Below are 27,251 nucleotides of genomic sequence, written 5' to 3'. Positions count from 1 at the left end.
CAGATCATGACAAATGATTTTCAAGGAAAATTTCTAACAGCAATAAGACATCACATTCAGATCACAAATTACAAAGCAAAGGCTATGTTTCATTTTGGAAGTGGCTACTAATACAACAGAACTCAGACTTTGTTTAGAATCACTAGAGTAACATGCATTAATAAACAAATACTAGAACCCACTCCTTTATGCCTCCTCATATACCTCAGGTAATGGTTCTGGACAAGCTTTGTGACTTATTCTAACTGCATTAAAGATTAAAGGCAGTGTGCTATTTAATTCAAATCCAAACTCAATCTATTCTTGTGAAACACAATCTCTTTCAAGTTAAAAGTTTCTGCACAGCAGAAGTCATAGAATGAAGTACTCATGACATTATTCCCCCAAATTATTTCAATTATACATATTGAAGTAATAATTGCTTCTGGTAAAATCTGGTCTATCAGATTTTCAGACTTCTAATAATCCAATAACTAAACAAAAGCTAAACAGTTCTAAAAACCAATAGGTACAGATTATATTGTTACATTGAGACATGTTACAAAATTTAAGTTATCTAACACAGGAGAATTCTCAAAGCTAACTCAGTTCTTCAGTGATTCAGATGCACATTCTTCTACTGACATAACAAAACAGCTTAGTAAATAATTTAATTCATAATTTTCAATGTAAATATTTTCTCATGAGTATTATGAAAGCACTACCTATTAAGGCTGCTCCTTTCTAAGTGGAAGTGGCTCAAGACACTGATTTTTGTACTGACAAAACAATAATGGAAAAATATAACTTTTCATATATTTATGCACACACTTTTGTGTGAAACAATTTTTTTAATGGTCATACCTTATTAGGTAGTACTGAACAAATAGCAGGGAAAACATACATAATAACATCCATATGACAAATGCCCCAGTTTTTTGAAGTGAATATGAGAATTAAATAGTATTAGATACATTCTCAGACTACCAAGTCTTCCTAGTTATGTCACTTCCTTACAAATTTCTATTTTCACTACGAAATCAATAAATACCAGAACACACTTCTGATGAAACTGTCATCCTCAAAGATACCACAAAACTCTGCTGAAACATTTTGTTTTTCAACACTTGTTTGTATAAGCACTTGGAGAGTACTAAAAATACACTACAGCTTCTCAGTGAAGATTTCTTGTTTTCCTATACAGGTTTTCTTTACCACAGCAAAATCACAGATAATATTCTGCAGCCCTGCATAAAACCTTTCCTCAGTTCAGCAAAGACACCAGATCTCCTTTGACATCTGAATAGCTACAAACATCCATTTTTCATGTCCTTGACTATGTTTTTTTTTCCTTCATAATCAGAAATTCCACAAAAACGCAATAAATAACAAAGAGCAATATCTAAGCTGTCTGATGGTTAATACCTCACATTAAAGGCCTGATAGGACACATATTCAGGAAGAGAGGAAAGCCCCAAGTTGTTGAAGTTTCTTTTTTAGGTCACTCACCTTAGGCAACTCCCACTCTGATCTGGAACCATCAGCACTGTAATAATATGGTCTGCCTTGTTCATCTGCGTGTTTTATCCACTGCAGAAAGAAATGTGATGATAGAAAACATAATCAGAGTGACAGTCACAACAGCAGATCTCTGAGACCTGAGATTTAAAGTTAATTTTTAATTAAGTGCCATCCACTTCAGCCGTGTCTAATGCACAACCTCCATTAACTAACCAAGGTTAGATTGCAATGAGAGCAACAGTTTCCAGCATCCTGATTTTTTTCTTCTGTAACTCCTCAGAAAAAAAGTCCTGCAATATCCCGCAAGAGATTGTGATAAATAGATTTTTTTAAGATGCCACATCTCATTCTTTTCAACATTATATTGTCAGTTTAAAGAGGCACAATTTTTCCATCAGATCTGCATTAGGATCTTATACATTTAATTACAAAAAGCAGCTCAACGAGCAACTGCTGATAATTTGAGAAACACTTGCATTTGTTGAGCAACTTCTTAAAAACATCAATGGAAATGTGAGAGGCAGTCCCTAGAGAAATCCTGAAGAAGACAATTTAATTTCTGTAACCTCTACAAACACCTCCCATAGACAAAGAAGCAAACTCGTGACAACTGGGAGTGGTTATGCAGAAAGAAAATAATTGTAATGAGAAGAAATCAACAAGGTGATTGCAGAAAAATACAGAAACGCTCAGAGCAAGGCTCTTGGCTCAAGCAGGTTTCACAAGATTGCCTTTCTGTAACTGTTTGTGGTAGGACAGGCTGTTTTTTATCAGTCCCAATGCAATTAAAAAAGAAGGCTGCATATTTGCTAAAACATAGAAATGCGCTTTACAGATGTTTGTCAGAAACAGATTAAAGAGGATAAAATTCTAAAACTGACAAAAATCGAACTGTTTAGAAAATTCTTGCAAATAAAACTTGCCTAATTCAACTCGAGAACAGGTGATTCTATATGATAAACAAAGTACTGTTTCAGTAAACACTTTATGCAACTTCAGTGAACAATTAGAAAAATGGACTGCTTTTCAAATATAAACAAATGCTGTAATTTATCCTAAGTGGGAGAAGTTTTATGGCATGCCCAGAATCACAATAAGTTGTCAGCAGCAATTAGATAGCAAGAATAGGGCATAAATCTGCTGATATGGATGTAGTTTAATTAAGCAATTTGTCTACATCTGAAAATCTCTAAAAAAGGAAATTATGAAAATCATAAAGCAGCATTACATTCAGTTTAAAACATCTTAACTAGAAGGTCTGTGTAGAAAAGAGCAGCTTTTGAAAGACAGTAAGAAAAACTTATTGGTATGAAGTTCATTCCTGAAGTATAACCAAGAGCAAGGGGGGAAGGCAGGAACCAAAAAAAAATATACATGGGATGTTCATTGAATATAATCTGATACACAACTGGAAATAAAACTTCTTCTAAGAAACAAAAACATACATAAGAAAAAAAGTCAGTTCACTTCCTAAAGCTTCATGCATATTTAAAAAAACAAAAGGAGACACTGCTGAGGTAGGCTCTTCACTTTTGGAAATGCAGGTTTCATTTCTAGAAGTGAATTAGTGGGAAAAGATTTAAAACACATGATGAGAAGAAGGAAAAAGTACCTTTTCATTAGTATAGTCATTGGTATATAAGGTTTGACCATGTTCATCCAACTCTTCTGACCAACCCTTTGGAGGAGAACCATACTGACTATCTGACTGGCTGTAACAAGAACTGTGGTCGTTTTCTTCTGATGAAAGATGCTACAAGTAGTCAGAAACACATAAGGCAGTTTTGAGAATGAAAGCGCTTTAAAATCTGAAAGATCAAAGATTATTTGACTAGAAAGAGAATAGTAATGAAATCAGGGAGTTCACATTTTTGCATGTTATATGAGAGAATGAGATGCATTTTTACAGTACAGACAATTCAAAGTATTTTCAGAACGACCAGCTTTTACTGATACTTTTTTTTTTTCATTTCCACTATACTAGATTTCACTACTCAAATTTAAACTCCAGGGGTTTTGCCTATCCAAATTTTATTCCTACCAATTTACATTACTGATGAAGAGAGTTAGCTTTACTAATCTGCATTGCCTTAAAGAAACCTGGGAGCCCTGCTTCCTCTGTTTTCGAACACCATCCCAAATTTCATACCTAAATCCTTCTCCTTTTCTCAAATACATCTGGAAACACAGGAGTGATTAAGGACAGCTTGGAACTCCAGCTCCACCTTCTTAGATGCCAGCATTTTACAGTATTTGTCCAATGCATCTTAAAATATTATGAATTTCCACTCTCCTCCTTCCAACTCTGATGCACATGACAAAGAGCATTGCAAAAGCAAGGCTTTCCAACAGGCACAGCTACCTGAGGTGAAAAATAGTTTCCTGAAGAGAGAAGTAAATTATTATTCTAGGAAAAAGTTTGATGTGTAACACAGAGAAAAGATTTTACACACACATCAAACGATTTCTGTTCCTCCATAAACCTTGTTCATCCCCTTGCTAGCACACTGTAGTCTTATTCTAAGCATCCACTCCATGAATCAAAAAAATCTCCCTTCTTTCATTTCCTCCAATATCTCTATACTGTGGTCTCCTGGGGAATTCTATGCAGATTTCCTTTCACATTGACTTGGATCCTCAGCTAGCAGAAGGTGTAATATTTAAGACACCCTGCTACTAAGGAACTACAGGAGTAAAATATTGTGGTTCAGTAACACTGGGATAAGGGTTTTGAGAAAAACTGTAAGGCAGGAGAGGGACACAATTTCAATTTTAAATAGGAAAAAACCTCTCCCAAAAAATTAAGTCTTACTTAATTTTTATTTTAATTTAAAATATTCAATTATCAGAAACTCCCCAGTTTTAAAAAAATCAGTGGGTTTAAAGACTATATGTTTAGTGACACATACACTACAAGATTTCTATGTAGGTTTTTGGAGTTACCTTTCTGAGTACCTTACCACTTATGTGATACAAACTCCCTCAACTTACATGACCCAGTTTACCAAGCACAGGAAAACCCATAGGAAATTTTTAGGCCACTAATTAAGGAACATGAAGAAATGCAAACGTCCTCTACAGTTTACAGAGTGTGAGCATGCAAACTAGGGATTAACCAATGCACTCTCTCGCACATGGGGCAATGTGAAATTCTCATGTGCCAATTCCTAACCACTATGGAGGGGAGGGGAGTGGAGGGAACAGGGTGGGGGGAGTCTTCAATCTCATTTTTACACTTCCAGAATTAAGACTGAAGAGTTGTCAAGGGTCTTATTGGCCCCATTTGAACTACTGTTTCACAGGATAACTATACATGTACTTAAGTTTACATGGTTTTAGCAGTTAAATATTAATTGCACTGACATATGGCAAATCAATGTAGAAGACTTTAGACATTTTTATTATTACTATCTATGGAGATTATGACCTAATAATATAACAGATTGGTATTTGCCTCCTCCAAGCCACTCCTGATACTGAAGAAACACCCTACACAGGTAAAACTAAACAGACAACTGAAAATGAAAATTGTCCTAGTAAAACCACTGTTGTATAGCAGCAATGACTGTTAATGTGTCTATCTGCATGGCATCCATAAAATAATAGTTTAGATTCTGCATGGCTTAACTCACATCCTGTACATTTGCAGGTCTAAACTTCAACAAAATTCCTGAGTTGTTACAAATTTTACCAAGCCAAGGCACTCCTTGTCCCTCAGCTGTCAGGAACAGCTGCTAAAGCTGCATCAACAGGGTTTAGAGAGCACTGACTAAACCACTTTCCACAGCTTTCAATTTCACTTTCAACACTTTTTCAGCATTAACTGCCTGAATGTTTTTTTCATATTGTCCATGCTTTATCTCAAGTCTCATCCCCAGTTATACTATTCCACACTTAAATAAAGCCATCTTAAGCAGACAGCTGCCCAACCTTACACCTTACAAGAACTTAGTTATGACATTAAAGAGAATTACAGAAAAGGTCCCCCACATAATTGCTTCCATTGTCATTCTTTTTTCTATTCACATAGAAAATTCCTGGGGGCAGAGACCAGTTCATCACCATGCATTTAATAGGAATAGCTCTCTGTCTCCCTTCTATCACTTAATTTTTCTAGCTTTTAACATCACTACTACTTGTGAAATTAAAAATAATGAGGAAGAATACTAATTAAGGAAGCTACCATCCCTTTATTACCGTTTGTTTATATTGAAACAAAAAACATGGAATGAAATCACATTCTGGACATGATTAAAATCTAGTTTTGAAATTCAATTAAAACCCATTGCTTTGCTACAGCTGTTGGGTAATTTGTGGATGTCTACTTCACATTATGACCTCCTATCTAGGTATTAAGGGTTTGTCTTCTCTGATATTGTGACATCTCATTCCTTTTACAGTTCAAATTAATTAAATGCCTCCACTTGACAAATTTCTCCTAGTTACTGTTAAGCACTCCTTCCTCAAATGCATTAACAAGTCACTGCCTCTAATACATTTTATCTGTAATTCCAAAATCTTATACACTTTCTTTTAGGCCCTGTCCATAGGACTTCACTGCTGCCCCACATCCCATCCATGTAACTTCCATTGAACTGTCATGACCTACAACTGTTCTCTTTGTGCCATGTCTGTGACCAGCTACTTTGGCAAATAAGGTACAATTCTGCCCCTTTTTAATTATCCAATAAAATTTGATTTCCTAATCACAAAGTTCAAAGATCAACTATAAACTATTTAATGTTTCATATCTTAGTCATATATTAGAATATGTGATCTCAGTTCTCATTTTTACATCACCTTCCATTTTGCTACCTAATACAACACAAGCTCCTCTGAGGACAAATCAGTAGAAACTAGCATTTAATCCTTCTGCATGTACTCTTTTACTATTAAAAGAGCATAACTCAGACTAGCATAAAAGCCAACTTATAATTATTAAGATAAGTTAGCTCTATTTTTTCCTAATCAGACAAAATTTGAGATGTCCTACATTTTACTGTAGCTTAATCTTGGATCTCCATCTTTACTTTATATTGGATTAAGTACCCAGAGACTCCAAAAAGGAACACAAACAGTGGAATGTGAAGCATGGTCCCAAATGCAGAACAGAATAGGAAACAAAGAAAAGAGGGGTGAGGGGAAAGGCAGCTTCAAAATCATCACATGACTGTTGGTAAGTGGATTGACATGACCATGCAACGTGTATCTATCCCTAGACTCATATTTTGATAACCCAGTCAAGACACAAATTTCCTAAGGAGCTTATGCTACTGGCAATACAGACTTAGTGTCTAGTTAAAAATCAAAATATGTATCATCCACTGGTCTCACAAAGACTGAAAACTTGATACACATAAATGTCTGATGGCCAACTTGTGATACCTGAAGCATCACAAATAAACAGAAGAACTGAGATGAAAGAAGCTATGGGCAATTAAAAAAAAATTAAAAATCAAGCATTCCGAAGATGCAACTGTGTGGTGAAGTAATGGTACAGATGTATGAGTAAGAGTCAGAGGGATTGCTTGCAGATGGGGAAAGAGAAAGAACTCCTGCAAGTCCTTCCATGAAATGAAGGAAGAACTACAACAATGAGAAAAATCATTACTGTAACAAGGAGAAGCACTATTCAAAAAAGCAATCAGTTATCCAGACAAAAACCAGTCTTATCCAGCAAAAGGACAGTCAATGATAAATTAAGAGACTATCACCAGAGATCCAAAGGGACAGGTATAAACATTCCATCTGTTTGCCTGTTGCTGTCATTTGCCTGAGGCAAGAAAATTTGGCTATTTAAATGCTCGTGGATGTCATAGTTGCTGTGAAGGCCAGTGCCAAAGGAAATGAAAGGTTTCCATTTCCCCGTCTCTCCTGTTCCTGTTGCTACCTTTCCAGAGGTAGACTTCTGTGACAGGTTTCCAGGAATCAATCAAAAATTTTTGAGCAGTCCACAATCCAATTTTAAAATTAAGCTCTGGTTTTATAGCTTATATATATATATATATATATATATATATATATATATATATATACATGAAATATAGAGACACTCCATATAGTTGGTGCAGGAGAAAATCCACGAAAACTATATATGTGTGTGTATATATATTTGAAAAGGGTATCTAGAAGTGAGCTATGCATAAGATTTCTTGACAGATATTTGCTTCTTCTTTCCATCACGAAACTGGTTAATCTCAGTAGTGTTTGGACACAAGAACACTATTTTAAGCATATCTAAATAGTAATATCCATCTCCCAACTACTCTTTTGCTTTATCAGAACCACTGCAGTTCAGATAAACACACCCCATATGATCAGACTTTCCCTAGCAACTGGCTGCACAGAATAAATTTGCACCTGAAATATTAGTCCAAATAATCTTTTAACATAAGTAACTTCACAGTAAGCTTCAACTGCCTCAAGCAAGGTCAGCAGCAAAGCTTTACCAAAAGGCTTTGCAAAAGCAAAACTTTTACATAATTAAAAAAAATCCATTGATAAACCTAAAGAATATGTTTATGGCCTGAATGTAATCTAGTCAAAAGTAGCAATATCTGCTATGGGGCTGTTTGTACAGATATTTTTACAAGTTGCTACTCTTTCACACAGTTCATGTACGCATTCCTGTATACAAAAGCAACTCAAGAGTGAAAACGTTCACTACTTCATACCAAGACATATAACCAAAAAAACAAAGGAAGACACTCCTCACACCTTGAAACTAAGAGATAGCAAATTCCACAGCAAAAGGCCATTCATATACATTACAATCTCATTGCTTTTGATGTCAGAAGGAACTACCTCATGATCTGCATGGCTCTGGGAATCCCCTTTATTAATGCTTGCATCCCGGGCCCACCGCGGAGGTTTCCAGGTTCGTTCCTGTGATCCTCTGTTGTAGTAATAACAGCGTCCTGTCGTGTCTTTATGGGTTTCCCATTCCCCATTTATTTGGACTGGAGCACTTGTAGGTAGTGGTGGAAGTGCAGACTGAGATATTTTCAGTTCTTGTAAATTAGCATAAACTGGTGAATCAGGCCTCCCTTGGCTTGGTGGAGTAGTTGGCTATTGAGAGAAGAAATGCACTGTTAACGAGCAAATGAATTTTCGAATGCTCCCTTACAAATCAGAATACAGGAGTAAAACAAACCAACAAACTCCTTTTTTTGTTGTTAAGAACAAAAGCACAAAGGACAGCCATAAAATGCTGAGGTGTAAGAACATTTGATTCTTAATTCTAAGGTAGATATCACAACCTATATTTATTTAATACTGAACAAATTTTTCAGCATATCTCCAGATGACAGCTGATAATTACGTCTCACAGTAGATTTGAAATACACTGGAATCATCATAAAAAAATTATATGTTTGCTATGCCTTGCTGAAAAACTTCAGCTTTACAGTTCAAGTATTGCTCAGAAACTGTAAGTAATGCGATCTTGCTCAAGACAATACATAGCATTTCTGAGATGCCACTTGTTAGGCAAAGATCGTTCCCCAACCTTTCCACCTCACTGTTGACACAGTCATGGTGAATGTAAAGCAGCACTTTTGCATTCTCAGCAAGGTCTAAACAGGCAGCTCAGTCAGAAAGATGAGCACAGCGTTGCGACTAAGAAATTCTGAAAAACACCTGGACACTTCACCTGTACGCCTTTTCAAACATGCTTATTTGAAAATATTTTAGGCAACATCACCAAGTGCTTCAATTATCCCTCTGTTCTTGTAGAAATTAAGTGGATATTCTTATCCACCTGATTTTGTTCACATACATGCACAAAAGTAGAACAAATACCTACAAGAAAACAAAACACTAATGACAACTGCTTAATAATAAATAGTTTGCTTATGTGAAAGCAGAAATTACGGTTAGAAGACCATAGAACTTACTGAAACCACAAGTAATTCCAAATGAGCTCCTAGAGTGTTTAAGAGAAAAATAAAGCTTCAGATGTTCAATTTTTCAAGTCTAATACAAACACATCATGCAGAGTGTAAGAGCATGTGTTTTCACGAGAGCTGTGATTATGAGATTGTGAAAACAGTTAGTTATTAAACCAAATTAAAGAGTTTTCTGGTAATGCACTGCCATTTCTGTATTTTAAGGCACAATATTTAGGTACTCTAAAGGAAAAACTATACAATTTATACCATTCCCTTGGTTTTAATTGAGCAGCTTTGCTGTAGGCAAGTCCTTGTGCCTCCTGTTGCTACTGTATTGCATAAAAGAGCTTTATAAAGTACTTTTAAACATTAAAATCATAAGATGCTAATCTAGGCCACATCTAATCATAAATTATCAGGGTTTGCTCAGGCAAGACAGCATATCATACCACACAATCAGATATAAACTGATTGCACCATAGGTAGAACCAAATATGGGCAATATCCACAACCAAATGGGGAAACAGCTAGAGAGGAACTTAATGAGATTATAACGGGCATGGACTTGTTCTGCATGCCTTTAAAAGAGACAACACCAGATACAGCAAGTACAGTACATCTAAGGCAAACCACAAGTGCTGAAAACAAAACAAAAAAAATCGCACTACTGGCAAAATGTGAAAGTCAAAACCAATCAGTATCCTCCCATACCTGATTCAAAGGAAAAATCTGTTACAAAACTTGATGAACAATAAAAGAGTATTTTTCTACTAAGTATACATGCTTCCTATTTTTTTTTTTTTTCATGTGAGGAGGGTAAAACTGCTGCCTTTGGTAAAGTTGATCTTGAGAGCCCTAAGAGCATAAACAACACTACTGTGAATGAAGACCACTCTGCTGTGTTCAGGGACGAGCCAATTCCCTGAGATGTCGGGACAGAAATCTTGATGCCTCCTCATTCAAGAGCACGGTTTCTGCCCCGGTGTCCTGAGAGCCTGCAGAGCTGCATCTCCCACATAAACCATCCTGCCATTAAACCACGGGGTTTGTCATTGAAATGACACCACGGAACGCACAAACCTCCAGCTCCTTCCTCTCTTTTAAGGAAGTGGCACCACCAAGCACGCTGGCTGCTGCCACGGGGGGCTGGTGGCTTGCACAACCCTCACCTCCTCCTGAAATTCCTCTTCTACACAAAGCAATAAGGCAGCTTCGCTGTCTGGCCCACATTTAACAGCTACTTTTTTGTTTTAATTAAGACAATTAAGTGCCATCATTAAAAGAACAGTTCTGTGTATTAATAAAAGTGTTTTCCAAAAAGAAAGCCGGCAACACAGAATGCTTGGTATATTTTTGCTTTGGAATATTTTCTCAAGGAACACATAGGAATATGGCTCAGAGGCTTCACACTGAGGTTTTCAACCATTTCAGCATTATAACCAGCACAGCTCCAGATGAAGCTGCAGGACAGGGATGTGCTCAGCCAATCCTGGGAGCTCACAGCCAAAGTCCTGCCACATAACTCAGGCAGGGTACAAGTTATGTTTGAAACAGTAACATGATATCAACGTGTAAATGAGGGATTTTCTTCTGAATGCTCGGTGCTTCCAAACTCAATATACCAATTCCTGGTTTTCAAGGAGAAGAGAGAACTTTTCTCCTGAGCAACAACAAACAAGAAAACTGGCTGTCCAGCCAAGCCAGCCCTCCAGCTACTTTCACTCCCTGTTGTTTTCTCTTCTGACAGATTTTTCAGGGAGAACTGCATGATTTTTGAAAGACGTCTGGAAATTACTGCTCTCAGTGACGAATTAAGAAAATACAAAGCCAATCTGACTGTAACACACAGCTTCGCTCATAAGCACGTCTTTGAGGGACATGACTTTGTTATCAAGAATATTTTTAATAAAATTGTAGCACACAAGGAAACTTCCTCATACCCTGAGCTACGTGATGAGGTATGTTGTTGTGTCTAGGATTTTCTCAGTTCAACAGCACGCAACCTTACCAAGGCTAATTTTGTCAGTATCTTATTTCTTGATAAGAAAAAACTGTTTTTAGGAAGTTCAAAGTTTCTTGAAATTAACATTAGTGTAGGTTCCACGCCATTGTTGGCAGGAAGGTCAATCCCCTCTTGCCCCACCCTGGAGGCTGGGGAGTCCCACATAGGAGGGCACAGTGGATGTCCCTGCAGAGCTCCTGGGCACTGCACCACCTCCCCCTTTCCTTCCAGATGACCATTTTGAGAGTTCACAACTGGGTTCTGCAAAAAAACTTGTATCATTTCAAGCCAAAAAGCAGATTAATTTAACTTTCATTTATCAAATTAATTACTCACTGACAATATATTATTACGAATAGACAAAGCATTGCATAGACCGAAGTGATTAGTTCCTAAACACTTCCATGGATGTATGCCCAAAATCAGACACACACAGTTAAGGGAGATTTAAATACATGCTAAACACTAAACAGGACTTCCAGTGAGAACTTCCCTCCCTGAGGCCTTTTTTTTGCACTATCAAACTCTGACTGCTCATAAACAAGGAATTAAATCTTCCCAAAGAGACTCCTTGTCTTCTCACTATCAGAATTGCAAGAACACGTCCTTCAACACGCCCATGCATGCACACACTAAACGCCTTATACTCCAAACATTTCAACACTCATTTGCTATTTGATAGGGAAAAGTTACTTTCTCTTGCTAAGAACAGTGAAGGACTCCTGCTGTAAAAGTGATGTAGGAAAATTAAAATGCAGAAATACTTCCATGACACTACAACACGAATAAAAATTGTACAGCCCATTAGTCACTCTGGCAACTTCAAGAACATAAGGACTTCTCCCAGAGCTCAGTAATGCCCTGTATAATACTGCAGAAATCTGCTACATTTAACCTCAGTCTCTCAGAAAAGTCTGCTCTCACAGACCCTTGCTAATTGATAAGGAAGAGTTTCATACAGGCAGTACCAAGTTTCCAAGATCAACACACAACACTCTTCAAACAGAGACTGCACACACAGCATTTTCACAACACAGTTTTTATACTGGAACAGTAGGAAGCAGATATGGGCCTTTAAAAAAAAAAAAACAACCTGTTAATCATTCATGAATGAACAGTCAACATTTTTAACAAAGGCCACAGATATGCTATCAGGCCTCTGGAAACCTGAACTCAGTGCAATGGAAAGCAAATGTACACATTTTGGTAATGAAAAAGGTACCTCGTGAAGTAGCATAGTATGCCAGCAACAAAAAGCCAGAAAACAAAGTCTGCTTGTAACTGGTAATTACCTTTTTTCTTTTATAGAACTTATATCCAAGATAAAAACCTCTAGAACATAACAATTGCTTAAAGAATTGCTGCAATGCTAGCCTGCAAAACATGACCTAGGACACATCAAATTGCTTTCACTGTGGTGCCTCTGTTTGCAGCTTCTCTTAATGGTACGAACCTGAATGCAAAAGCTTTCATTTCAGCAGCAGCATTCAGATTGCTGTAAGTAGCTGCTAAAAATGAAGAACCTTAAAAAAAAAAAAAAAAAAAAAAGGCAAATTTCAATACTCTTTATGAAGTTACAAAAACCAGATTGTCCATACTCGTGCAAAAAGAGGAGCATTATATTGAAGGAAAGCAAGGGAATACTGTCTCTGCAGCAGCAAGCTGAAGAAAGGAGAACAGGAAAATCCCACAGCATCCTGAGACTAGGAATGAAGCATCCCAGTTCCCTCAACAACTGAGCTTCTTGCCAAGGAATTCCCACTGTCCTTTTAGGAAGGCCTGGGACTTCAATACTAGCTTTATTCAACAGGAATTATACAAAAGAAACCTCAAAAACTCTACAGTTTCATTTTCATAAAGTGACAGCTTCAACTGGAATAATTAGCTCATCTTTCCTTTCCTCTTTCAGCTTTTGGTTTATATTTTTACAAACATGTGCTGGACTCTGTTTTCTTTCTATCAGATACAGGCATATTTACAATTTATACCCAAAAACCCACAGGGGAGATTTTTCAGTGAGTCTTCTACTACCTCAGAGGTGAAAAGAGAAAGTTAATTTAACAAGCCAAATTAAACTGAACTGAAACAATTTTTTATGCTCTAACCTTCTACAACATAGGCTGGGTAATTCACACTCTAAGGAACATATAAAACAAAATATGAGAGTAAATATTATAAGCCTGTTAACAACTGATTATAAATTTCAGACAAGCTATAGTAATGCAAGTACTATTTAAGTGCATTGAAGTTCTTGTGTTGAGATTTGCCATTATAAAGTGGTAAGAAAAAAAAATGACATTGCAAAGCAATACAGAAATAAAACCATCCCACACAAATCATTCAAATATATCTGCCTAATAAAGGCCATTCAACAGTTAAAAGTGTCCCATTTAAAAACCAGATAGATTCAAAGTAATTTTTTAATGGCTAGTCAGTAATTTTCAATTAGACTGGAAACAAATTAAGCATGATTCAACTTTGCTCATTTTATCTTTTAGGAAATTTTGTATTTTGCTTACACTGAACTACAGGCTGATACATTACTTTCTATTACTGGAGATAATTGCATACAATTATTTTTATTATACATACTTCTATTAATATTCTGCTTCATGAAACCAGATTATGAAAGAGTCTTAAGACATTGGGGTTGCCAGAATGTGCTTGTGTCATTTCAGCCATGTAAATTCCCTTCTGTTTTAGCTCTCTCATAATACAAAAAAAAAAAAAAATCCTATAGTTGATGAAAACATAAATCTTTATCATCAACCAATATCTAGATGCACAGCAAAAAGCCTCTCAAACTAAATACATTCCCTTCCCTTTGTAGCCCAAAAGAAGTGACTTAAATTATTTTCACACTGATTAAGATTATGATTTATTTAATTGTATTGCAAAATCCTGCATCACAGAAAGCTAAAGGTAGCTGCCTCTGCCACATCACAAGCACTCAGGAACAGAAATGGAAACTGGCTGCAGCAGCAGGACACAGCCTGTGACAGGAGGGAGCACTTGGCTGGGTCTTGGAACACCAGAGACCACTCCCAGATCATCCATCATAAGTGACTGATCAAAGAAAATTGATGGAAAACCATTATTTTCCCTGCATGCTCTGCAAATTTCCCATTCACATTCCTGCAGTTGCTCACTGCATGAGCAAACTTATTACATATGAAAGTAGGAAGTTTATGGCAATAAAAGAAAGTATACTGAAGGACTGCAACAGTGATGTCAAATATTTTAAAAAACGGAAATAAGATCTTACAATGGGATCCTTTGTCAAACATGCACAAAGATGACAGTGTTTACCATACTTGTACTTTGCCACTTGCACAATCTAGCTTCTTCTTTCCATAAAAAAGCTTTTGTCCAAGGGTATAGACAAAGCTGCTTTTCCTATAGTAGAAAATTTCAATACCATATGAAACACTTTACGTCATAGATGCTTACACAGCAAGCTTACCCCAGTTAGGAAAGAGGGGTCAAATTTGACAATATTCAAAAGTCAGACAGTAAATTTCCTTCACTCCTTTTTCCCCCTGTTCACCAGATCAAATGTTGATACTTTCAGCACTCATAATAAAGTTATCTGTAACCTAATTCAGAAATTTAGTCCACATCTTGAACAACCTGAATATGCCATACAGAAAGAGATTAATACATTTCTTTTTCCTCTACTTTTAGGGAAGTTAATTTCAAGTTGTTTCTGCATTTCAGCTTAATTTACTGTCAATTACTGAGCTCTGTGAAGCCCACAGTACATATCTGAATGCAGATTTGTGAATAATAAAGCTGTTGGGAATCATTTGTGATGTTTCTCAAGGATGTATTGTATAAAAACTAAAATAGTACACTAAGAAAACACAAGACAAGCCTAGCTTGCTTTCTCCAGTGGAAAATTATCCTGTAATAGGCCAATAGGTACTGCTTTTCAGATAGCAAGTATCACAAGAGCACAATAGGCTGTTCAGTTGTATTAGAATGTTAGAGCAGAATAATCTCTTGAAGTTTCAGAAGCAGTGGAGACTCCTCACTCACCAAGGCATTTACTGTTTTAACTGGTTTAATGTATAGCCTCAGAGAGGTGAAAGTATTCTTAAAGGCAGATTATTAAGATCTTCTATGTTGTATCCATATCCAACGTATGGAAGACTTCTATGTTGTATCCATTACAGAAACACAGCACATCTAAGGAGTTAGTTAGAAGATGAAATATTATTGTGGGAATAATGTAGAATGGTATTATTTGAGCTCATAATAGCCTAAAGGTCATGGAAAAGTTTCCACTACAGTCACTTCAAACTGAACAGCAATTTTTTCTACAGTTTACATTTTCAAAAGTACAGATCCCATAGCTTTTAAGTGTACTTTTGAGGGTCCAGTGCTTACACAAAGCAGTGTAAAGCCAGGAACCCATGAAAATTGTAGATGGGAAAGTAAACACCACCTCTGATAAAATTCCCAAGTTACTGAAGTTGTAGTACTGAGCAAGCTCAAAAACCTAAAATAGCTTGAGAACCACATGAATAAACAGAATGAAGTCTAAATACTACCACACAAGTTACCAAAATCCTATCATTCAGTAGAGCAAAAACTGTAATATTCCCTTATTAGAAAGAGAAGGAAAAACCCAGAACAATTAAGAATTTTTAAACTCTATACATGTATTATAATGGTTCACTTTCACAGTAGATGGTTGGGGATTCTTTAAAAAAATAGAGAAAATAACAATTTGCAAGAGAGAGTTCTAAATCAGAGCAGTCATCAAATATGTGTTCTGCTAGAAAGGGTATTTCATCCCAAACACTTGACAAGAAAATGCAGAACTCCCACTCAGTTTACAGCTGCTGTCCTTTTACTCTGCTGCAAAAGCAGATTTCACTTCTGAAACTCTGCTTCACCAGATACTGCTCATGGCAGCCAATCCAGCAAGCATTTGCTATGGTCGTATTTCTTGCTTAGGTGTCACAATAATTTCAAAATATCTTCTTGAGCTTATGAACTGCAACACTTATAAGTTTTTAATAACATATGCAGCTGCAGAACATCACCAGTATTCAAACAGTATAAAGCAAAGCTGATGTATGAGGACACTTACTGGGATACTGGAAATATCTTATGGGATTAACTAAGGTGGGAAACCCCAGTGAAGAATACAGTTAACTGGCCTAGGAAAAAAGTATCAAATCAGACACTAGAATGGCATCTGTTGGTTTGCCTTTCTAATATATTAACAATAATACATTCTATTGTGTAACTGGTAGGCTCCAGTCACTTTTCACCCTGTTAACATCCACATCTGCTTCTCCAAGCATTCCCTGAGTTTATTACCTGCAATTACCATTGACAAGCTACTACACCTCTCATGTGCCCCAAAACTCCAGAGGGCAATTTCCTTGATTATACTGCCCACTTGGGAATAAACTTCAGAAACAGTCAATGTAGCTGTAGCTATTCACATTGACTTCCATAAACATTGTATTGAAATCCTGGGAAAGGCATTTCAAGAGTGCTCAATTTATAAACAGGAACACATGAAAAAGCATGTTCTAGGGATCATGACTGGCTAAACAATTTCAAAATACATAATTTGAAGAACCACACTTTACATACTGTCATGCTAACTCTATACCTTTACAAACCAAAACAAATTATACACCCAAAATCTAGAAAATTTATGATAAAATCTGTTCATCAAATAATGCATTCCTATTCTAATATGAAACAAACTTGGATTAGGGAAATAAGAATCTCAGAATGTTCTTATGCCTGTACACACAAAGTCCATGTTTCTAAGTTCAGACAAATTTTTAAGAGCTATCCTTTCTAACATATCAGAATGTCTACATTTAAAAAAAAACAAAACAACTTTATTTCACTTCTTCCTTTTGAAAAAACTGGTTTGCTAATCTTCGCAGAAAGGGAAGCCAAGAGAAAAGTAACTTGCTAAAGTAACTTTAAATGAGTTAGTGACCCTAACCACCCATGCACACAAGGAAAGAATTTCCTTCGTGCAGGAAGGCAGAAGCCACACTGACACTTCTGCTTATACAGAAGTTCAACAAATGCTTTTGCTAATTCGGTTCATGCAATCAAATTGATAAAGCACAGTTCAACAGACTTCAGGCAACAACTCAGTTTAGAAAACAAGAAAAACACAAATTTGTTTCAGAAAATCAAAGATTGTTGAAACATTTTAAGACCTAGCTATGCTGGTTTACTAGCCATCAGCTACCAAAAGGAGCAACTCCATCTCCCTTGCCCTCTGCATCCCTGATGCTGATGTGATCCTGCAGCAAAGGGATGGAAAAAAACAGAATGGCAATAAATTAAGCCTGTTGAGACTTAAAAAAAAAAAAAAAAAAAAAAAAACAAAAACCCCACAAACAAACAAAAATCCTGCAATATTTAAACTCCTTAGGTGTTTGCAGGTCACTCCAATGTCAGCCAGAGACACCTCTGAAGTGTCTGACTAAGGTGACAGGAGAGCAGGACCTTCTCTTTCAGAACCTTTCTTTTATTCTTAAGGAGTTTTAGCCGCCTAATTAAATTCCAAAGGTGGCTGAGAGAAGGAATTATCTTCAAGTATCTAAAACAGAATCAGTTATCGAATGAGTAATAGGTAAAGAACTGTCTACTTCTCTCAGGGACAGAAAAAAAAAAAAAGGCTAGATTGAAGAGGGGAAAGAAGTCACTTACAAATGGAGCAAACAAGGAACTAAATTTTGCAACAGCCTGATCAGGAAAATAGGGAACTTTCCTTGAAAGCTTAAGTGCAGTTTAGACCACGACCTTCAGTAGCACTTCTGGTATTCTTGCTTCTGTCCCTATACAGTGAGAAAGAACCACAATGGGATTGTTCTCAATTTTCCTTACTCTCACAAGGCTTTGTAAACAAGGCTTCACTGCAAATCTGTAACCCTCATCCTGAAAAGCAGCACTCTCACATCTGAAGTTTGAAACAACTGAAGAAGCTGTTAAAAGTATATATAAAGAGCTGATTTTTTGTACAAGTATGCACAACTGAAATGTTGGGTTTAAGTCCTTGCTTTTTCTTAACAATCAGCAGCCTATAAGAAAGCACCATACAGTACCATGGTGATCAGAGCATTTAAAAAACTGAAGTAGAAGAGGCCTCATGGCATCAAAGAAGGAAATAAGTACCCCAAGTAGCTCAGGCAGAGAATAACAAATATTTTAAAGATGACTAAGGACAGCTTTTCCAGTCACCTCAGAGTACAGAACACAGCAGTAGGACGACAGATTAGAGTGAAAAGAGATATTTTGTTTACTAGCATAAGTTCTGCACTTGAAATGAAAAAACTGAATTCTGAAGAACATGTTTTTGTCAGTATTTTAAGAAAAACTGTTTTAACATGAAAACTAATACAGGCAATAATTTGCATGTGGAACATAAAACATTTTCCTCACAGCTTCTTAAAAAAATTAAAAATATTATTAATTTTTAGTAGAAAAACCTGGGTCAGGAATGGTGGGACTATCCTAAATCAATTTAAGCAAGGAAAGATGCTATATTCTCCTCTCCTCTGCAAAACACCAGGGTATCTCAATACTCAAAATAAGTTAAATCCCAGAAGTGTTGTAAAATCATACCAGTAAGGAAAGAGGAAATTTTCTCTCCCCTCCCCCTGCACACCTTCCAGAAAAAGAAAAACTTGACAATTTTCTTCAACTTGTAGCAAAACTGGCAGGGATAAAACAGCAAGCAACCTCTGGGTCTAGCCATCCTTCCAAATTCAGACATTCCCACAAATCTGAGGGATGAGTTATGGACAATCAAACTTCTCAGATTTCAGAAAAAAAAATAGGGACATACCACCACTTTCAGTGATGTCAACCCTAGAGTGATCCTGTCCAGTTCACTGAGATGGTTAACCACAAATAATTAGTAAAATGCAAAACAAACCAGACAAGAAAATAGACAGTGCTATACTTTGTGGGAGTAATAAATATTTTTTTTCAGAACAAGCCAGTTCAACAATGGACAAGCCCACTTCCATGTCCAGAGATGATCAAAAAGGCAGCAGAACCATGTCTACACTAAAAAGCTTTCCAGCACAGAATTTAAGCCACCCAAGGCAACATCCTGAATGTACCAACAAGTGGGAATACTTGTGCTTCAACTGCACATCTCCCCTGACTCTGAATTATCAGCTTCACCTTCCTCAGAAGTGCAGCTCATAAATCAATTCCCAGGTACAATTTGCAAAAACAACCCCAAAATGTTATGAGCTGGCAAACCACACATGTTTAATTCAGAGTACTTTTACTGGGACCTGTGGCCATTTCCCCTTGGTTCGCTTTCACAGCTGCAGCACTGACAGGAAACTTAAAGTCGTTTTTCTTCCCTGAGAAGTTGCAAAGAAGCAAATGATGAAACAAGCTGCATTTTGTAATACAAAATAGAGATCCTGCAAACTAAATGAACTGGGCTTTGGGGCTTTTGTTTAACTTATTTATGTTTCTAAGTAAATGCAGTGCAATCTAAAAATCCACTATTCATCTGCTCAGAAGCAGTTAATTCTAACTTTCACAGTTCAAATACAAGTTCTACATGGCCATGAGGATAAAAAAAAATTCCATTGACTGTATGCTACAGTAACCAAGAAAGAACCACAAAATAGCATCAATGCAGAGTGCCTATAGCATGTCTATTCTGTTTTACATAAAACAAATGGTAAAGGGATTAAGACAGTGTGTCATGTGGTCTAGAAACTTACTTTAAAAAAAGGGAGAAAGAGTGTATGCCACAATATTCAAAGAATAATAATGAATGGGAACATCAACAATTCCCCAAGAAGCTCAGCACAGATATCCACCTTCCAAAGCCAAAACTAAATCTGAGTATCTCTCCTCTTTCAACAATACTCCTTAAACATAACCCAGTTACAAGTTTCACACAGAAAATTATTGCATGATGTCCATTGGTATGCATTGCAAAGTGTGTGTCAGAACATGTTCCAATGGTCCCTTATGTTCTACATGGACTGCTGAGCAATTAAAAGGCTTGGTACAACCTATTCAACATAAAATGCTGTGTTTGCTGTAGATGTCAGCTGTGTAAGTAACAGGACACACACACAAAAAGTCTTACTCTAGTGTTCTGTATTTCATTCACTCAGACAAGTATGAACATCTACTGCAATTAAATTTTTAACAGAAATCTCCCTGCTCGTTTGCAGGTCCTTCTCAAACAAAGTTTGGGGGTGAAAGAACTCTTATGACGAGCTGAAACAAAAAGGTATGGGCTGCCAGAAAGGAGGAGGAACTGTATGTGGGAAGGGGGTCAAGTATTGTGGTATTTGAAGTAGAATCCATCTCCCAAAGCCTACTGTCACTGCTATACCAATCCAGAGAGGGTCTGCTTAAGATGCACTGATCACAAAGATTGCAGCTGGGCTTCCCAGGGATGGCACTGCATTCAAAGTAAAGCCATTCTGACCACGAGCAGCACTGCTGGATCAAGACCATAAAAACCTTTTTTGAATTCTGCGCTCCAGGAATGAGATAAGACTCTCAGAAGCAAGAGAAATGAGTGAGAGCAGCTGCAAGTGAACCAGACCCTGCAATAAAAATAGGAAGCAGAGTTCTCTGTCACATCCCTGCCCATCATGCAGACTGCCTGGGCTGACTGTCTGGTACCACACTGGAGAGTCGGAAAACACAGTGACCCTCCTCACTTCTCCCACGAGTGTAAGACAAAGTCACAACTTACTAAAAGTAAAATTAACTGACATAATTTAATTCCTTCTGCCGTGCAACATCATTTTTCAGTGCTGACAAGAAAAATTAAAAATCACCCCAAGCCCTAGGTATCAGAGATTCATTCCATTTTATCAGTAAAACGAAAGACTTATTAAACTGCCCTAAAAATAAAAATAATGCCCCTAAACAAAAGACAGGGAGGAAAAAGAAACAGATTCATATATCTGGCACCAACCCTCTCTGAAACTTAACTCCTGATGATCCAAGTGAAAGAGGCCACACTAGCACACACATTCTCCCATACACTGCATGCTCCAGATTGCAAAGCATGTTCCAAAATACTGGGGGGTGAGACATAATCTAAATTAATTTTAAAAACCACAAACAATTTCTGTGATTTTTTTTTCACTGAAGTAGGATTTACAGAGTTGTCTGAAAACTGTAAAACCATGCTTAATTTAGAGAGTATGTTTAAATGAACTAATAATACACGAATGCTTTTGTTGCCAGGAATCTATTTTGTAAAATAACATAATTTTAAATTCTAATGTAAAAGCTTTCATGTAGGAAAAGTTGTGTTGGAAAAGACACAAATAAATTACCAGCACTTAGCACACAGGAATGTGTAATGGTACTCTTGTTATACAGTGTGAGGGAGTTCTGAAAACGCTGTCAAACTTCATTAAGAGGAATGTTATGCTTGCTCAAAATTACTAAAACATTCCAGCCTTTTTTGACTGTCCTATGCAATAAAGCAAACCTATTAGCAGTACATTATAGCTGAGATAGCAAGAATTTGCTAATAGTTTCATGCTGATTAAGCAACAGGCAGTAAGCGGTGCCTGTGCCACAGCGAGCACAGCCCTCCCCCGTGCTGCTGAATTGTAATTCCCTGCTCAGCACTCAGGGGATCAGCTGGAGCCACCAGCCTTTAGAGAACGTTCTCATTGAAACTACAAGTATAATAAAGTATGGCAGCACTATCTGCCAAGCTGTCAGGGGGAAAAAAAAAAAAAGGCTTTAAAGGTCATGTATGTATGCTTGAGTATATAGCAATGCTCAGCACATGAAGCCGTTCTTGCAAGCTGACTAAAAGCTGGTGTTCCTCTGCACAAAACACAGGTGGAATAGAAGCTGAACTTCCTGGGAGTCTCGAAAAGAACACTTAACTAATGCATTTAGAATTACTGGATACATGAATGCTTTGCTGTTGATTTCTATGTTGTTTTCCAGAGATATTTCCATTGAGCTCATATAAAAAGGTGAATTATGCAGCTGCAGGCATTTTAAGAGCTCTGGGTTGCAGGTCCCACGAGGGTCTGTAGAGTACCAGTGCTGAAAGCTGATCAGTCCACTGCCCAGAGAGTCTTCTGCAACACTGCTGGCAGTGTCACAGCTTGTTCTGCTTGGTGACTGTTCAGATTTTGCTGTTCAGCCACATCCAGTACAACAGCTGCATTAAAGATATAAAGCTTATTGGGAAAATTTAAATGCCTGAATAGGCTTTAGGCTAACATTACTCCAAATGCTTTTGTCTTCACAAGAGCAGTAATTGAGTATGGAGGGTGATTAGCTGTATCTCTTAAATAACACTTACTGGAAGCATTAGAGCTGTGCATTTCAGATTGCCACTGAAATGGGGGATTAGAGGAAGGGCAAACAATCTGGCACAGCAGCAGTACAGCAATCATAACAAAACCTCCAGTGAAGCCTCAAGCTTCAAGATGAGCCTTGCAGCCATAAATCCCCTCAGAGGAATGCAGGGAGATGTTAAACTGCTAAACCCTGCTAAGAGCACATACTTTCCATTTTAGCATATAGATTCCTCTATTTTGAGCAGAAACTGAATTTTTTTTGCTCTCTTTTGCCACAGCAGTGCAGAGATTTGGGCCATACTGGCTGGCACACCATGACAAAATGCATCTAGTAGCTGCAAGAAGTATCAATTTTTTTTAAAGACACTTGTCATAAATGTCTTTACTGATATTCTTAGCATAATGCATGAATATGAGAAGATCCCTCAATATGAAGAAGATTCAGACCAAGAAGCTGTTTGATATGGTTTTAGTGGCTTTTCATAGGCTTTCTCCATATGAACCTTCCCTCAACAAAGACTGAAGCTTAGAGATTATACAAAAGCCCCACACTATTCAATTTTCCCCACACTACTGAAATTTTTAACATATTTTTAAACAATTTCAGCTAACATGTAATCTTTTAAATGGTTAAAGTAAGACATCATGCTCCCACTTACTCATTTATCTTATTATTAAAATAGAAAATCTAAAATGTCATTATTTTTAAAATCAAAATTTATTTTCACCTGGCAGATTTCAGACAGCAGTCAACATATTAGACTTTCCTGTCTTTAAAGCCCACTAGTCCCTGTATTAGATTATCCTTTATTAAATCTGTATTCAGATCCAGTATCCTCACATGTTTACTGTGTAACACTGAATATAATTAGTGGGTTCTATGACAGACAGCAAGACTTTTTTTACAAGGTGCAAGACAAAGTCACTGTGTAAGGACTTAGAGAAGAGATTACAATTCCATTTTCAAAGGAGTCTTTGGCATTTTAGGACACTGCATTTCTTTGGAATCCTCCCTGTCTCCCAGTATACTAGAATGGGAATTCACTGGCCTGCCTGAAGCAAACAAACCTTAAGGCAAAAAGCAACAGATGGGAAAAATACTTAACATTAAAATCAATGTAATTCTGATTTTTCCAATATTTTGCATATGTTTTGTGTTTCTCTGACCAGGAAAAATACCTCTGATTTTGGCACTTATGGAAATGAAGTTCACAGCTCCACTAGAAGTATTTTAAAATTAAATTCCTATTATCCAGTTGGGCTCTTAACAGGCTTTTTATATATTGTCACCTCCAGTATACATAATCACTCAGCTGTTTAGTTTGCATGCTGAAATTTCTAAATTAACCATTAAAAAAATCCCACATATACTGGAATCTGTCTCTTATACTGGAGGGGAGACAGATATAAAGAATTGAGACAAGATGTCACAAGGCCTTCTAAATTCCCAAGACACTGCCTCTATTCTCAAGACAATGTACGTGCTACAGCACACAAGGAAATCTCTGAAGTTTTGTCAGGGCTGCTTGAACCCCCTCAATCTCATGTATTTTAATGACTTAGGACAAAGAACACCACCTATTACATCACATATAACATTTCTTTCTGGTAATGAAGGATAAAGTAGAAAGCCAAGTCTCATGCCAGAGAAGACATACAGAGAACATTAGGTCAAGACTTCAGTTTAAAATTCTGCCTTAAAAGACATAATAGGATGAGCAAAGTAAATGTTATCAGTTACTATATTTATATGTTTATATGAGGTGTTTTGAGCAGAGCAGGAATATTTCCCTCAGTAGCTGTTTAAGACCACACAAAAAGAAGCCTGTACATAATTATGCCATGGTGCCAAGATATTTTTAATTTTCAACTCTGAGCTAGAACAGGCTATGAACACTCCAGTTTTAACACTGGGATTCAGTTTTCCAAAAGTATACTGAACAGCAGAAGGAACATTTTTAATAACATATCCAATCCACTGTGCCTAACTTAAAGAAGTTAGAGATTTTTTTTTAAGATCACTTTTGAGGGCTTTTCAAAATGCTAAAGCCAAGTAAAAATTGTACAGACTTTTCTCAAAATCTCAGAAATACTCAGCAATAGACTCTATGTACTGCTTACAGCAGAATTAGGCAAAGCAAAAAAATTCTCATGGGAATCTCAACCAGGTTGCATCTTTTTCCCTCTCTACAACTACTGAAAACAGAAGTATTTGTTCTTTGACTGTATTTCTCAGTCTGTTTCTCTCTACTTGCAGACAGTTTGTTGGCACCCAGTGTAAGGACAGAAAGCATGAAACACTCAGCCATGCATTTCTGCAGTTTTTCTTCCCCTTTATTTTCCTTACACTAGCAGGAATGTCTTTCATTTTCAATAACAGCTATTTCTGCAAATCAGTATCTAGAAGAGGAAGTATACCTTTGTCATCGAATTTTGTGTTTCAACATGAAAATGTTGAAGTAAATCTGCAACTACCACTTTACTTCGATGAATATTAAACCAGAGATTTTTGTTTCAGATAGCAGTTAAGAAGATATAAAAAGACTCAGTATTTGTGGAATTTTATTTACTTTATAATTCTGAGGCTGCACCCAAGCAGATCCAGCGTACCAAGAACAACACAGAGGCTGGCTCAGGGCTCAAATCACCATTTAACATAATACTTTGAGAAGCAAAGCAGCAGTTTATGGACAGACAGTAATGACGTGAGAACAGGATAAGCAGACAATTCCTAAGACCATCTATGGGTGCAGAATTTAAATACAGCACTTCAAGCTACTTTTCTCAGAAAATTGATTACAAAGAAAGAATTTGTCAGTGTAGTACCATCTTAGCACAATGTTCACTTCAATTGTTTTAATAAACAGCACACCAAAGACCTGCAGCAGCTGGAAAGAGCTGTTTTGCAGCCCTCACAAATGCTGTACAGGGAATCATCACATCTTAAGTTTGGACACAATCTGCTGAGGCTTTAAAGATTTACAAAACAAGAAAAGAAGAATAACAGAATTTAAATCTAGATTTTCAGCACAGCACTTGGGATTTGGATTTTTCTGTTTTTCCGTAAAAGAAAAGAAAAAACCACAAGAGCAAGTTCGTATCTAAGTTTTGCTCAACTGATAGTTACAGTAGCAACTTATGAACTAGCAAAAAGCAAAAATTGATGCAATTTTTTTACACATATAAAAGTTTTACACAGTTTTTACATATATAAAAGAAAAGTAAACAAAACTTAAAAGTAAAATTTACACTTTGATGGATCACCACCCACTACCTCGTGAAACACCGAGACAGGTCTCTCTTTGAGACTGAAGCACGGAAGAATATAAAGAAAAACTGAAGTTTAACTTCCCTCATCCTGTATGTGTCCTCAGGCAGCCACAAAAGCATCACCCTTCAGGCTGGCAAAGGCAGGAATGAAAATCAGCGAGGCTGAAGCTTTCACTGAGGAGGCTGCAGGGACTGGTGAGGAGCTGCCATGGGCAGGAGCGAGCAAATGAGCTCAGTGAGAGGATGAGAGAGGGACAGAAGGACAGAGCTGTGTGACCACAGGGCCACACTGCCTCTTCTCCAGCCCCTGCTCCCTGCCCAAGCAAGGCAGCCACAGAGCCTGGCTGTGGAAAGCTCTGTGGGAAGAAGCACTGCAGTCCTCTGGCATGGCTCGTGGGCATGAGCACCATGGAGTAACACATATTAGAGCAGGGAAAGCACAGAGCCTCAGGGAAGGCTCATGAAAATGCCATTACAAGTCACACTGCAGCAACCAGGAGGGATGAACACAACAAAGCCACAGCCAGGACAAATGGACTTATCTGGATGACAGAAAAAAAGAACACTGATGAGTACATCTCATAAAGTTGTTGGGAGGAAGCTTAAAGCTGGTAGTCACACTATATGAGGTGCAAAGCAAGATCAAAGTGCTATCAAGAAACAGAGCATGTGCCCCTGTTTTTTTATATCACATATATACAGAGAACACAGGTATATACATATATACCCACACACATACATAGTCCCCTGTGCCTAAAGCACTATGCAGTTACGCATGACAAACACCTATCAGCTTTTCCAATTGGACGCCAATAACCAAGAATTGATACGGATAGAGCCAAGCATGTTGATAAATCTTCAGTGGTGGGGGCTGGGGAGAGGAGGGAAGCACCTGTATTCAATTTCAACAGGAAAAGCAGTCAAATCAAAGTCACTCAAGAATCTCGTTTCCTGTTGCAACACTTTAGTGCAGGATAATGCTTCTGCTAAATACTTAAAAGACAAACAATAGTTATCTGCAACACTGTAATGTTCCTGTTGTACCATGAATCATTTCCAAACAATATCCTGGTGATCTTTCAAGCTCTCTAGAAAATAAATGTGCATGCAATATTACTAGACATGTTGAACAACCAGTTGAGAGTCCAGAAAGTTTGCTTAATGAATTTGTTTTTATCAGACATAACATATTATTACAGTATTGCATAAGCACACTCGTTGCCTGAGTCCCATCACATCAGTGACGGTAAAAAGGCAAGTGTGTCCCCG

At 37.1% G+C, this 27,251-nt stretch overlaps 1 protein-coding gene across 14 annotated transcripts in view; it reads right to left on the bottom strand.

Annotated features, from left to right (window-relative positions):
• Positions 1-27,251, bottom strand: part of ARHGAP12 (Rho GTPase activating protein 12) — a 75,343-nt gene that overhangs the window by 34,374 nt on the left and 13,718 nt on the right. For 11 of the 14 annotated variants that reach the window (XM_014880385.2, XM_088159804.1, XM_088159796.1 and 8 more), the window contains exons 3-5: positions 8,305-8,568; positions 3,113-3,253; positions 1,489-1,569 (exon numbers count right to left, since the gene is read on the bottom strand). In XM_014880385.2, coding sequence (XP_014735871.1) covers positions 1,489-1,569; positions 3,113-3,253; positions 8,305-8,568 — 486 coding nt within the window. The remainder of the gene's footprint in view (positions 1-1,488; positions 1,570-3,112; positions 3,254-8,304; positions 8,569-27,251) is intronic. The other 3 variants (XM_014880386.2, XM_014880383.2, XM_014880384.2) reach the window with 1 other exon arrangement.

This window comes from Sturnus vulgaris, chromosome 1, assembly GCF_052056855.1.
Source record: "Sturnus vulgaris isolate bStuVul1 chromosome 1, bStuVul1.hap1, whole genome shotgun sequence".
NCBI classification, from domain to species: Eukaryota; Metazoa; Chordata; class Aves; order Passeriformes; family Sturnidae; genus Sturnus; species Sturnus vulgaris.
Note: the sequence above shows the minus strand (reverse complement) of the source record. Positions and strands in the feature narration are given on the sequence as shown.